Below are 15,581 nucleotides of genomic sequence, written 5' to 3'. Positions count from 1 at the left end.
CTACCTTGGCTTAAAAAGCACACTGGTCAATTTGTAAAAATGAATATATATTTAGTGTTGTCTGCTTGTGACCTATAACAATTCAGAAATAGGTATCTGTACATAGCGTACATTGGTATATCCCTTCTGTTCTTTTGCAGGCAGATGGTAAACTATGCAGTATTTGTCTCTACAGCTCCTCGCTACAGTTTAGGGTCCATAAAGCTGGCTATGGAGCCCACACATTTGTGTATACCTCCTAACATATGCTAACTGAATTTTGAATAAATAATAAACAATAATAATGGCATTAAATGTATTGTTTTTGTGTACAGAAATAATTTTGTAGTTGGTATGCTGATTTTCTGGAGCTCACCTGTAATACCTTCCCCTGAGGTCCTTCATCAAACAGAAGAACCTGTTGATATACTGGATCCCAAGTTTTCTTTGTTGTCCTTGTCTTCTTCTTTGACAGGCAAGCTCCATTCTCTATCAGGTAGACCTTGATATATGGGGCTGTACATTAAAAGTAAAATAATTTTAGGTTATAAAAAAAAGAACAAGAGGGTCATTATCAAAACCTGGGTCTTTAAAACCTGGATCCAACCCTTTAGCTCAGCAATATTTTCAGATATTTGAAAAAAAAACCCTTTGCATTGGTAGGAGCCAGCATTCTAAATGTGGAGTGACGCCCAGGCCTGTAGGAGGGGCTCCAGATTGTGCAGCACTGTAACTGACTCCACCATGCTGATATCATCAGAAGACCTTCCTACCAGCTCCAGATCATTGGTACTTGACTGTCCATGACAGCTCATTCACAGTTCTGGGGGTGTCAATGTTGTGTGCCCTAGAACAAGACAGCCAGGGCAGGAACTACCACTAGGCAACTGCCTAATGTGCACTGCCACCTAGGGTGCAGCCAACCTTTGCCTCACTTTTTCCTTCTCCTCCTTGTCGCCCCCCAGGCTCCCGGCATTCATCTTGGAATACACAGAGGGAACAGGCCTGGCCTAGGACTGTTAGCTATGAAGTTTCCTTCAGATCCCAGCTCATCGCCCTGGCTGGAGAGATGAGAGGGCTTGCTGGTGTCCTGATTGCTGCTCAGGGCCGCCGAGAGGGGGAGTATCACTGATCCTCCTATAGGGGTCCAGGGCACACACGGACCTGAAAAGTAGGGAAATCCAGTTGTGAGCAAGCAGGGGGAGCAATCACAAGGATGATGCCCTGTGTCTATGTCTCCTCTCCCACCGGCTTTTCAGATGGTGCAGAGAATGACACAGACACAGGGCATCATTCCGAGGGTTGCCACATTTTTCAGCCTTGACGGAGGAGTTGTAGGGGTTTCTGTGGTGGAGGTTCCCCAGGTGTCCCACTACCCTGCACTGACCAGTGCTGCTCTCCCTGGTGACCTGTACTCCCCCCTCCTCTTCCCAGGCAGTAGCTGGCTAGGAACTCTGATGACCATGCCTCGCTCCCAGGGGACATTTCTGTTCTGCACACAGACATCGCTCTGCTGTTCAGGGCCTGTGTGAAGGTGCAGGAAACAGATGTGCTGATGAAGACCTTGCCCCAGAGGATCTTCAGTGCCAGAGCCCTGGATGTGGTGAGTGGAAGCTGAGGACTCGCTATGAGTTGCAAGTGAACCTGTCACCCACCAGCTGTTGTGGAACCAGAACTCCTAGTGTGCCCTGACAGCTTCTGCTGGACTTCTATATCCACAGGAGCTGAAGAGACCTGTCTGGGATTCACCTGGACAATCCAGGTTTTGAATCGTGTTCGGATATCAGTCCACCTGAAACTGGACACATTATTCAGACCAGACCAGAGATGTAGCTTCAGAGGGGGGTCTGCGGCTTCAATGTCACACCTGAACAGGAGGGGTGGCATTTATTAGAAGTATTCCCCTGTATTTTCCTCCTGCAGCAGCTGAATGTCATCTTCTCTTTCTCTCCCTCCCACCAGCATGCAGCCGCTGCAGGAGGAAAATACAGCTGAATAGTTCTAGTAAGTTCCACCCTTCCTGTCCAGCTTCCTCTTCCTTCTCCTGCCCCCGGCCCCTGTGTGCTCCCCTGGTCTGTTGCACGCCCCTTTCTCCCTCTCTTTCCAGCCATCAGAGCAGGCGTCTCCACGTGTAGGGAGCTCAGTGACTTGTAGGTGGTAGAGGTACATCAGATAACACACAGACTTTTTTTTTGGGGGGGGAGAAAGTAGCTGGTCTTGCCTAGGGTGCAAAATAGTCTAGCACCAACCCTGAAGACAGCAATGCATATATGTGACCTGCCACCTCATATACATGCATATAGTTGTTGTAAAGGGGTTAAACAGTCCACCACACTTTTTACATTCTGTGGAATTTGCTGGTAATTTTTAATTGTGTTATTTAAGAGAATATTGTAAACCTACACAGGTTTTTAAAGTAAAAGGACGACTATTTGTTTTATGATTAAAAAAATGTTACGTCTATATGCCATTTTTAGTAGTTACGTTAGAGTGGACCTTTACTTATAATGTAAAATTTGGTTGTATAATAGGGATTCATTAGTATGTTTTAAAGTGAGAAAGCAAATACTAAATAAATCTTTAGCATATAATTCCCAATTAGAAGCTGAAGAGCACTTCCACACATGTGACAGTGCCTGAGGACCCTTATGTGTTCAAGCCCTATTGGAACCTATCAGAAGTTTGATTAGTGTAGAACGCACTTTGTATATTTGGAGTAGGGGGTGTGGGTGGGAGTGAGTCTAGGAAGAGGCAGAGCTGTTCCACAGAGACACTGTTAAATGGAAAAATTGAGAATAGCCAATTTTTGGAGGATATAGTTGTCTGGGTCTAGATCTCTTTTAGGTACATTACAAATGTTGTGCTCCATGCACACTTTCGATGACATACATCTAACAAACTTTATACCAACTGCTCACACCACTCCAAACCCCACCTGCTTTTAGATGAAAGCCCAATCCCCCCCATCAACATCACTTCACTCATAAGATATCCAAAAAAAATTAAATATATGTGCATTCTCTTACATGTCATTTCTACTTTTGTATTCCATATCCCATATCTATGCTGTGGAGGAGGCATCTGAAATGCCTCTAAAATTCTGATTTAATTAGAAATGTAAAAAACATGGCTTTTTAGAAAAACCCAACACCTTGCATTGAAATCCCTTTACAAAGGTAGGCTTAACTACCACACTTCCTACCTGCATACTGTCATTTACCTGGAATTGCTTTGGAGCCAGGTTTTGGAGTAAGGCCTCTAGCCTGGATCACTTCCACTTCAAGCTGACCATTCCTGTCCACCATACCGATGTTTACATCTCCTGGAACACAAATAGGTCTGTATTACTTTACATCAAATTTCCTATTAAAATATAAAAATGAATGAAATCCCTTTTAGGACCTATGAGAAGAACAAGAAAGATACAGTAGGCAGTACAATCTCTACATTGACCCCGTCCCTTACCAGAGCATCTTACAAACCTTGATAGTCTTGGGATTCTGTAAAAAATGATTGGTGTTTATTTTTCTAATAATATTTTAGCAATTGTGTCTCTTTTTTAATCTAAAAAGGCTGTATAAATGGCTAACTTCATAAACCAGAATAATTTATTGTTTTTGCTCCCTAGATAATAGAGTGCTATATATGCTAACAAGAAAGAGTGGACACATTGGGGTTGATTTACTAAAACTGGAGAGAGTAAAATCTAGTGCAGCTCTGCATGATAACCAATCAGCTTCTAACTTCAGCTTGTTCAATTAAGCTTTGACAAAAAAAATAAAAATAAAATAAAGCTGGAAGCTGATTGGTTTCTATGCAGAGCTGCACCAGATTTTGCACTCTCCAGTTTCAGTAAATCAACCCCATTATTTCTGCTTAGCAACACTACTTCACAATGTATTCTTCCACATGTTTATGACTGTCTGAGCTGTGGAGAACTTGTAAATATGTAATTCAGCTGTACACTCATTGTTTTTCTCTGATACGCCATTCAGTCAAATTACTTCATTAGCATCAGGGCTCTTTTTCAGTGGGAACGCAGTTCTGGCACCTCCAGCAGTGAACATATGTAATGGCAAGGGGTACTGGGGTGGGCTGGAGGGTCTATTGATGCTGGCTGCTGGAGGATCTATTATCACTGATAGGAATCTAGTTTTGCGTGGGGGTCTATTGTTGCTGGGGGGTCAGTTGTTGTTGGAGGGATTGATGAAGGGGTCTGTTGTTGCTGGCTGCTGGTGGGCATATTGAGCTGGCTGCTGGGAGATCTGTTGTTGCTGCTAGCGGTTTATAATTACTGGGGTGTTTTTTGTTGTAGGGTATCTATTGTTGCTGGGGGGGTCTATTGTGTAGGGGATCAATTGTTGCTGGCTGCACGGGATCTACTGTATTTTACTGCTTTTCTTGTTATCGTTAACACATTACATACTAATTACTTGATATTTTCAATTACTTGAAAATTATACTTTATTCTGTATTCTGTAAAAGGGGTTGTACTGGGAGGTGGGTAGGAGGTAAAACCAAGGGCGGAGACCAGGGGTGACTCAAAAGGTGGGGAGTTCGTGCACCTATTCTCTGAGAAAAAAAAGCCCTGATTAGCATTTTTAGATATTAAAACTGACCACTCCATACAGAGCTAATTGCAAATTTTCCAGATTCCACCCAATCACTTTAAATGGCCAAAGTCAGGTAGAAGCCACTGACTTTCGCTGTGAAAAGGATCATTTTGTGCCCCAGGGAATATTTTTCAAAAATATTCCAAAAACAGAACGTCTTCTGACTTGAGAATACATTGAAACAATATAATGACAATCTCTTGCACGAAATAGGAGATTATGCAAGACCATGTAATCATTTTCATTTTTTATTTTGTGCTGTGAAATCAGTTAAAATATCACAGTATTGGTGAAAAGATCATTATTTTCTAGATCTAATCAAATTGTTGAAAATCTTGGTTCAATGGTCAGATTGAGATGTGAATGCCAAATATCACATCCACATCTAGCCATGAGGGAATAATGACTTTACCAATATGCTAATGCAGGTTAAAGGATTTTTTCCTCTTTATTTCTCCTGGTGATCTGGCCAGTAACACACTTCCTGTGTGCACTTAGAGTGCTTCCACTCTGGATGGAGGAGCAATGGAGACACCCTTGTAGAGCAGCATTGTCAGTCAGTGGAAACGGTAGCATTCGATGCATCAGCAGATATAAATGAACTTGTCTAACAAATTTAATCCAAACTTCAGCCAACACTTTGCAGTTAGAGCTGCCTTTTTTTCTTTTAGTATACAGGTTTTGCATATGCTTTGCCTAACGCTGACCATTTGTAAGCACCCCTGCCAGTGTTAAGTAGTTTGTCTCAACCCTTTAACTGCCACTTCTGCTGTACTAGCTGAAGGAAAAAAAGGAAAAAAAATCCTAAAAAATGCAGCTACTATATTTAAAGGAGAAGGACAGCCAAAGCTCTTTTGGTTGTACTTTTCCTGTGGATCACTGGAGTGCAGTTCATTCTGCACTCCCAAGACCAGTTTTCAGCTGACAGCGGGCTGAAGCCTGGTCTTGGCTGACGTCATTCAGCTGGTCCAGGCTGGGAAAAGATCCTAACTTTAAAGTGGGGATCCACCCCAGAGGCTGGAGCGGCACCTGGCTCAGACTCTCAGTGAGCCGCTGAGAGTCTGAGCCAGCCTCTCCCTCCCCCTCCACAGCCCAGCACTCCAGTGAGCGTGGGGCAGAGCAGACAGCGGTGACTGACAGCCAGCATTCTCTGCCCAGAGCGGCTGTGCGAACTCGGAGATCAGCAGTCATGTGATCGCTGAGTTCTCATACTTAGAGCTAGTCGGGGACAGATGCCGCATCGGACCCAGGGGCGGACTGACTAATCATGGGGCCCCTGGGCAATAGGGGATCATGGGGCCCCTGTGTCCTTGCCCAAACTCAAAAAAGCCTATGAAAAAGGTACCAGGGGCATCTCATGGGGCCCCCTACTGACCCCGGGCCCTCAGGCAGTGCCCGAGTTTCCAAATGATCAGTCTGCCCCTGATCGGACCAATGCTGCATCCACTTAGGTAAGTATAATTGGGGGAGGAAAAAATCTCCTACATCTCTTTTAAGGATTGTTAAGCTGCAATATATTAAATGTTTGCCTTTGGGTTTAGGTTTCAACTGCAATGCAGAATAGTGAGTTCAGCGAATTAGATATACAGTATACTGTAGCAAGGTTGCCTAAATAACAGGACTGGATAGACAGAATTACAAACATTTTGTATTGTTTCACTTTAAAATATAATTAGAAATGAGCTTCTGTTCTGCAATACCTTGTTCAATGGATTAACCTAATAGTTACATTTTTACAACCTTGGATACCCTGTACTATTTTGTAAGTACAGTGATCAAATTGCACTATGGGATCCAGCACATATACAGTATGACAGCAAGATATACTCATAATATGAGTAAAGTATGCCAATGTATGTAACCACTGGAAAAATAATACATAATGGAACAAAAATACATATTTATAGTAAATAATGTAACTCATAATAACAGTCTGGGTCAACTAACTGGACCAACAACTGCCCTAGCCTAAATAGCATGTGAATGACATTTTGAATGAAAGAGCAATGGATATTGCCTTACAAAGCTGATATTCTCATTGCATTCATGAGACAACCACTAGGGAGTAAAAACTATATAAAAAAGAATATATATGTGATGGTAATTGTCATTGTAATGCATCTCATTAGCTATGCAGTGGATTGAAAATAGAAGTCTCTTTTTGCTCAGCAAAAATTGAGACAATTTAAATATCACACATTTTAGTCAGCATTTGTTAAACTCCAGTTACTGCTGAGTTTGTAGTTTATCTTTCCGCAAACGTAAACGCATCTACTGGTTGGATAATATTAAAGAACATAATACCATGAACATAAGCAATGGAGATAAGTCCATTTTTGTGAGCTAGTGTTTGACTGAAACTGCAACCATATCCAACTTTTTGTTACTTTTCAAATTTGCAAATAAGAATATTAAGTACTGTACTTCAATTACAATGTTCTGTGAGCACTGAAACTGCTTGTGTATTTGGTATCAGTGCTACTTCATCAATCCTTTTGTCTAATGTGTGGTAACATTGTCACAAATAGTGACTGGCTTTAACATACATTTTGAAGGGGAAATTCATAAAAACTGGAGCAGACAGAATCTGGAGCAGCTGTGCATAGTGTGTGTAGTGTGCATCATCGTTTGTACTGTTAAAGTGTTATTAAACCCACATCAGTAAAATCAGCCTGTATATGCTGTAAAGCATGCTTGTTATACTCACTGTGGAACCTAATCCTCTGCATTGTGTAAAAAGGATGTTTGATCCTGTCTTTTCTGATCCCCCCTTTCTTCCACAGTCCCCAATCCATCTGCTGATAGAACAAAGCCTTGGGGGCAAGCTGCACATGCTCAGTTTTGTGTTTATTTTTCAAAAAAAAATTTTTTTCCTTGGGAAAGTGTATGTGATCAGCACAGAGCCAATCAGCACTGTCCAGACAGAGGATAAGGGGTCCTGCAGCCTCAGACATCAATCAGGGGAGAATGAAAACTCATATACAAGCTTTAACCAGTGCTCTGCTGGACACTGATGGAAATCACAAGACGGCTGTAACTGCTGATGAGAAAAGGTATTTAGCAGTTTATATTTACTAAAATAATTGTATTTCCATGTTTGGTGTACTGTGGGAGACCAGAATGAAGGGTCATGAGTTTCGTAAGACTTTGCGCTTTAAAAATTAAAGCTAAAAGCTGATTAGTTGCAATGCATAGCTGCTCTAGATTTGGGTTGCTCTAGTCTTAGTAAATTTCTCTCAAAGTTTGTGTTTTAAAAATGCTTAGAAAAGCATTCTGTATGTCTTTCAACTTTCTGGTCACAAATTGATTTCTTTTTTTGCTGAGTTGGCCAATCAGTAAACGCTAATGCCTCAGTTGCTACATATTTTATATAGGCTTTAATATAAAAATGAAAGAAAAAAATTATATGTAAATTCCCCACCTCCAACTCTGATATTTGCAAGGCAAAAATGTGCAAAATTCTGCCAGTTCAATAATAACTAATAACAATCGTGTAAGTCATTTTTACATTTACGTGTCATTCAGAGAGCATTATCCATGGTGTCTTCTAAGGACCCTTTTCTAGCTTCCTGCCCTTTCTAACATCCATTCATGGGGGGGGACCAATGTCATCAAACACAACATGTTAAAGTGACCCAAGAACTCCAGGTCTTCCTACATGTTCCAGGTTGATGACTCAAAAATACTAAACCTGCTCACATGAGAGCAAAACTCAGGGGTGACCTCATTAGAGTGGTGCAGCTTCTTCATTGTCCAATTAACTTTGAGCAAGGAGGTGGCTAAGTAAGTGAAGTTGAGTAGCTGTTTTTTTCCCCTTAGACCCCATCAGATTATAGGATCAGAGCAGGGGTTGGCAATACATTGATCATGATTTACATATCTTGGCCATGTGATGAGGAGATTGCAATCCCCTTGTGTCACTAGCACTTGATCTTCCCCACATTCCACTCTGCCTAAACTGTAGACTCCCCTTTCAAAAAGAAAGGTAGAGATGAATACTGCTAAGCTGTTGACAAGAGCAGTTGGTGTCAATTTCACTTTCATGAGCTCCTCCAAAAGGCACAGGCATCGCTAGTGGGGTGAAAGATACCCTTTTCATATGCTCTGTCTCCTTCACAACTGCTCTATTTATGCTGTGTTACTTAATCCTGACCCATGCAGTCTACGATACTTGAAAACTTAAATAGAAGTGCAGCGCTAGATAAAATTGATGAATAAAAAATGATAGTGCTAATATATGAAATAATAAAATGTCCCATACATGTTAAACATGCATAATTAAGCAGTTCATAAAATAAATAACAGGTGATCCATTAGATGTAGCCGTATACCAGGAGAAGCTGTGTCAGGGACAAGTGATAAAAATGCGCACTCACCGGACGCGCTATAATCAAGCGTATGTAATCAATATCCACTCGGATCCCTTAGGAAGGTGGAGAAGGTGAGCATCCATCTAGAGGTAAGTAATCCTGGTATTCTGTCTCAGTGGTATACGGTGAAGGCTTCCAGGTCCAGAGATCCCCTTAAGGCTGAATGGGTGCATGTACTGGATACAGAGCTCCCTCCCTCTGGTGGTGGTGGTTAATGGTGAGATGTCCTGGAAATCAATTAGCTCCAATGGGAGCCACAAACGGTGCCCATAGTGTTGTAAGGTTAAAGACTTTATTTCAAAAAGATGCAGTATAAAACAGGGTAGTAAATACTCCCAATGTATCAATGATAGATGCAGAGTAGTACTGACCCCTTAGTAAAGATGGCCGATGGGCCTCCTCGTGGCTCCGGGCGGCTGTGACGTCACGCTCTGTTGGCTCCTACTAAGGCCTTTCGTGCAATGCACATCATCAGAGGGGAGGCCAACCAGGTCAGTACTACTCTGCATCTATCATTGATACATTGGGAGTGTTTACTACCCTGTTTTACACTGCATCTTTTTGAAATAAAGTCTTTAACCTTACTACACTTTTGGCTCTCATTGGAGCTAATTGATTTCCAGGACATCTCACCATTAACCACCACCACCAGAGGGAGGGAGCTCTGTATCCAGTACATGCACCCATTCAGCCTTAAGGGGATCTCTGGACCTGGAAGCCTTCACCGTATACCATTGAGACAGAATATCAGGATTACTTACCTCTAGATGGATGCTCACCTTCTCCACCTTCCTAAGGGATCCGATTGGATATTGATTACATGCGCTTGATTATAGCGCGTCCGGTGAGTGCGCATTTTTATCACTTGTCCCTGACACAGCTTCTCCTGTTATACGGCTGCATCTAGTGGATCACCTGTTATTTATTTTATGAACTGCTTAATTATGCATGTTTAACATGTATGGGACATTTTATTATTTCATATATTATCACTATCATTTTTTATTCATCAATTTTATCTAGCGCTGCACTTCTATTTAAGTTTTCATGTTTTAAGGTTTGCTGAGATTACCTTGAGTGCATTAGCTGCTGGTTTTGGAGCGCTCACTTTTTATTTATTAGTCTACGATACTTACTCCTGATCTCTGCACTGTGTGTTACAAGTCACTGACCACTGTGTTACTTATTTCTAAACCTTGCACTGAACTTAAATCAGAATCTCCAATTATTTGCCTCCTCCCCCCCCCTCCACTGCCATATTTGGCACCTTTTGCGGGGGAAGGGGAAGTGGATACCTGGTTTTGACAGGTACCCGCTTCCACTTCCAGCTCATTTCGCCGTGGTGAAGTGACACAGAGGTTTGGCCCCCTCCTTGCTTCTGCAGTCTCCTGGGACCAATCAGGAAGCACAGCGCAACTCGTGCATGTACAGTGGGCACCAGGCTGTGAAGCCGCAAGCTGTCACAGCCTGGTGCCCACAGTAGAGATGCCGGTGCCGTGGAGGACAGAAGGAGAGAAGGGACTGCGTGTGTGAGTACATCGCTGTGCCCCGGGACAGGAAAGTGTGTGTTTATTAAAAGTCAGCAGCTACAGTTTTTGTAGCTGCTGACTTTTAATAAACACAAAAACGACTGGAACTCCATTTTTACCAATTGGTGCTGGCCGTACGCATATTGTGTTTCAGCGGGTGGCATTAACATATATGCGGCACTGTATAATCCACTTACAATGCTGAGAGCGCACTCCTTGCACACTCCCAGCATGGTAGCCAGCAGTGATCAGTAAGCTACCAATGCATACTAACCATTGGAAGCATTCCATATGATTTCTGTGACAGCCAATCACAGCAGTCACATGAAACAAAATCCCCACCTCTGCCTACCAGCATCTAGAAGCTGTTAAAGGGCTGGGAAGCATTGGTGAAAGGGTTGACATACTGCTGACCTATGCACTCTGTGTTACAAAGTCCTGACCTCTGCAATATGTGTTACTTTCTCCTAACCCCTATACACACTACTAACACACTACTAACCCCTGAACTCTGTTACTACTGACTTCTGAACTCCCCAGACATCATTACTTTAATGAGGCCTTGCTAGGTCATCTCCTATGTTGCCTACCCCTAACCCAGAGCTTGCAGTTAAAACAGCATGTCAATAAGATCCTGATATTATGATTTTTGCTTAGATACCAACATTAAGGACTAATTCAAAAGAAAATCAGGTGTCAGGTGTGGCTTGTAATGTTTTGAGAGAACCTATGCTATTATATTTCCTGGGCCCATAGCTAAAGAGTCCCTAGCTATGCCTCTGCTGGAATATAATGCCAGGGAGAATTAAATAATAATGCTTAGCGTGAATAGGAACAGTAGAGAACTTTCTGGACAGGAATGATCTCATTCCTCTGGGCTAGAGTTTTGACTGTAAAACACTAACAAGGTAATTAGAGATGGCAATAGATCCCACAGGAGAGGGGCAATTTGCTGCAGGAAGATTGTCTTACCAGAAATTACTCCCAAGAGATACAGCATCTAGGCTTGGGGAAATATCAGAGATGAAATGTTTCGAATGGATCAGACACATTTAGTACTAGTTTAATAATGACAGTGAGCAGTTTAACTCCCAAACTGCAGGAATGTTTTAATCTCTGCTTTATGACCCTATATTGCTACTCACAGAATATTTTATGTGGAATTTGTAGGATCACCATGAATAAAATGTGCTTATGCAGTAATATTTACTTAATTAGCGACATATTGGAAAGCTTTGTGCTAGTGCTTTCTATGTTTCTTCTGCAGGCATTACCAGGACAATCACACTTTTGAGACTCTGTGACACATATCTGTTTTATTATTATAGTCTTTGTAGCAGTTGCATTGTCACTGTGTAAGTTTTTAGTGAGCCGTGAGTTAGTTTAAATCTGTTCTTAGATACTACTCGGGGCAAACTTAGTGATTACTCATAGGATTGACACAAAAGCATGCTTCCTTTGTTATTGCAAATCTTTTTTGAGCACCACTCTAACTCTCTGAAACACCACGACTTCCAGGCTATGGGGAAAGTTAGCACGCCCTTCTCCAATCCATTATGCAGTGCTCAGTGTGTGAATTACCTTTTATCGGGCCTGAGCACTGTTACATCTGTGTATTTGCTGTGAATGGGTGCAGTCCCTAAGTTAAGTATTGGCCCCATATGGTAGGTAACGGCCTGATAGTCCATGTAGTACTTTCGTTTTGGCGGTTATAGTTAGATTATAATTATTATTATTATTATACAGTATTTATATAGCGCCAAAAGGTTTGCTCAGCGCTGTACATTGTAGTGGGGTACAGTACATGAGACAATACAGTAACAAAACAATACACGAGGGGCTCGAGGGCCCTGCTCTTTCGAGCTTACAATCTAGGAGGGAGAGGATAGTGCTACAGGAGGAAGTGGCTGTGGGGGATGGAGTGGTAGGAGGAGTGGAGGAGATCGGCTGTTAGGTGAGGGTGGGGTAGGCTTCCCTGAAGAGATGGGTTTTCAGGGTGCGCTTGAAGGTGAGGAGGGTAGGTGACAGTCTAATGGATTGGGGTAGAGAGTTCCAGAGGATGGGGAAGACCTGGAGAAGTCCTGCAGTCGGGCGTGGGAGGTGGAGACCAGATTAAAGAGACTCTATCACCTTTACCATTCAATGCAAACTGACTGAGTCACTTACTAGCTAAACCCTGACACGCTTATACTTACATTCACTGCTCTCCCCTACTGCACCATTAGAGCTGTTGCAAATAACCAGCTTGGAGTTGGATGAGATCTCCTCCCAGAATGTAGTGCTTAGTTCTGAGTGGGCAATCGCCAGACTCTAACTCTGAGGAGGACTTCTAATGCCCTGGGTAAGCTCTATCATGGAGCTTACACAAGATTTGGGTCCTCCAAAAACAGAGTGGAAAGGGAGCACAGTGAATCTGGTTGGTGAGTGGGCTTGTAAGACTAGAGGGTATGTTAAGCAATAAAGATGGAGAGATGGACAGGATGAGTGAGTGTTATAACCTAAATTCTATTGCCAAGACTGGAGCAACCACAAGTAATGTACAGGCTTTAGCATATGCTATTACAGGCTTTTCGAAAGTCAGGATTTATATCAGATATCCAGATCACTGAATCAGTGTTTCAGGAGGTTAGTAGTTATGCCAGTGGTACCCTTTTGTATCTCACGCTATATAATATACAGTGTTTAGCATAAATGAGTACACCCCTTTTGAAAAGTAAGCTTTTAATCAATATCTCAATGAACACAAGAACAATTCCGAAAAGTTTGACAAAACTGAGTTTTATAGAACATTTGTTTAGCTCATTACATGAAAGTAAGGTTAATAATATAACTTAGATTACAAAATCTTCAGTTTTACTCAAATTTGTTGATACAAAAATGAATGCACCTCACAACAAAAATGACTATATCTAGTATTTTGTATGACCTCCATGATTTGTAAGGACAGCACCAAGTCTTCTAGGCATAAAATGAACAAGTTGACGACATATTGCAACATCTTTTATCATTCGTCAAGAATGATCTCTTATAGAGTCTGGATACTGGATGGAGAGTGATGCTCAACTTGTATCTTCAGAATTCCCCATAGGTGTTTGATTGGGTTCTGGTCAGGAGACATATTTGGCCACTGAATCACTTTCACCCTGTTCTCTTTCAGAAATGCAACAGTGGCCTTAGATGTGTGTTTTGGATCATTGTCATGTTGGAAAAGTGTATGACGACCAAAAGCACGGAGTGATGGTAGCATCTTCTCTCTCAATATAGAGCAGTACATCTGTGAATTCATGATACCATCAATGAAATGCAGCTCCCCAACACCAGCAGCACTCATAAAGCCCCACAGAAGAGCACTTTGTCTTTGTACTCCTCACCTTTGCAATGCCATATAGTTTTGAAGCCATCAATTCCAAAAACATTTATCTTGGTCTTATCACTCCAGAGTACAGAGTCCCAGTAGTCTTCTTTTTCAGCATGGGCCCTGGCAAATTCTAGGCAGGCTTTTTTGTGCACGGGCTATAGGAGAGACTTCCTTTGTGGACAACACCAGTGCATGCCATTCTTCTGCAGTGTACGCCGTATTGTTTCACGAAAAACAATCACCCCAGTTTGGCTTTCTACTTCTTTAGCTACAGTAACTGCAGTGAACTTGCATGGAGATTTTCTTCAACCCTTTTCATCAGAAGACGCTCCTGTCAAGGTGTTAACTTCCGTGGATGGCCTAGACGTCTCTGTGAGATGGGTGCATTTCCATCTTTGTTAAATTTTTGTATCACTTTTCCAACAGTATTTTGTCTGATAAGCAAAGCTTTCCTGATATTATTGTAGCATTCATCTTTCTTGTGTAAAGAAATTATTTTCTTTCTCAGGCTTTGTGACACTTCACTTCCATGTAGTGCCATTGCTAATAGCATGAAATGGGAAAGAGTTTTCTTTAAGTAACGCCCTTTTATAATCAACTCTCTGCTGGACACCTGTTTAATAAATAATTAGACTCACCTGTAATTGAATTCTTGTTAATTAGGATTTTGTGATCTAAAATTTAGTTTTGCTCCTAAGACTTTCAATGGGGATATATTCAATTTTAAATTAATTTGTTAGGAAAAATACTTTTTTGTGTGTGCAAATTAACAAATCTTGTTTGCAATCAATGGCTCACATTTGTGGAAGTATTTTGTAGTATAGTGTCCCATAGAAAATGTTGATTATGAAAGGAAAGTAAAGGTTTTCTGACAAATCTGTTGGGGTGTACTCAGATATTGTTATTATTATTTTACAGGATTTATGCAGCACTTTACAATATAAAGGGAGACCGTACAATTACAATACATTTCAGTACAGAAGTAATAGGAGGGCCCTCCTAATGGAGCTTACAATCTAAAGGAAGGGGGAGGTGGTACAAAAGGAGATAGCTGGGGGGGATGATTTTATGGATTTGACTCAAGTACAGTTCTTAGGTGGAGGTGGGGTAGGCTTTCCTGAATAAGTGAGTTTTCAAAGACCGCCTAAAGGTAGATAGGGTGGGGGCTGAACAGATATACTGGGGTAGGGAGTTCCAGAGGATGGGAGAGGCTTAAATTTTATACGTTGGGTTAGTGGAAGCCAGTGAAGGGATTGGCAGAGAGGGGCAACAGTCGCGGATCAGTTGATAAGGTGTATGAGCAGGAGTCAAGCAGCAGCAATCATAATAGACTGAAGTAGTAGACCTTTGAGGAGGGAGTTGCAGAGATCAAGGCTGGATATAACCAAGGCGTGAATAAGTTGTTTTGTGGTGTGATTGGTCAGAAAGGGGTGGATTTTGAAAATGTTGCGGCGGTTCAGGTGGCAAGATTTAGCCAGAGATTTGGATGTGGGGCCCGAAGGAGCATTTATGCTAAGCACTGTACACTGATCAGCCATAACTTTATTATCACTGAAAGGTTAAGTGAATAACACTGATTATCTCATTGCAATGTCATCTGAAAGTTGGTGGGATATATTGGGCAACAAGTAAACATGTTGTCCCTGATGTTGATGTGTTGAAAGGAAAAATAATGTGCATAGCAGTTTTTTGTGTATGGGACCGCGTAGCAGCAGAGCAGTCACCCCAGTGC

General features: G+C 41.9%; 1 protein-coding gene across 2 annotated transcripts in view; it reads right to left on the bottom strand.

The window, feature by feature from the left end:
• RIMS3 (regulating synaptic membrane exocytosis 3) overlaps window positions 1–15,581 on the bottom strand; it is a 184,017-nt gene that overhangs the window by 9,019 nt on the left and 159,417 nt on the right. For both annotated transcript variants that reach the window (XM_089673875.1, XM_089673874.1), the window contains exons 5-6: window positions 3,200–3,301; window positions 356–495 (exon numbers count right to left, since the gene is read on the bottom strand). In XM_089673875.1, the coding sequence (XP_089530001.1) occupies window positions 356–495; window positions 3,200–3,301 (242 nt within the window). The remainder of the gene's footprint in view (window positions 1–355; window positions 496–3,199; window positions 3,302–15,581) is intronic.

Source organism: Staurois parvus, unplaced genomic scaffold, assembly GCF_062004578.1.
Source record: "Staurois parvus isolate SC_StPar_1 unplaced genomic scaffold, SC_StPar_1.0 ptg000145l, whole genome shotgun sequence".
NCBI classification, from domain to species: domain Eukaryota; kingdom Metazoa; phylum Chordata; class Amphibia; order Anura; family Ranidae; genus Staurois; species Staurois parvus.
This window is presented reverse-complemented; position numbering and strand designations above follow the sequence as displayed.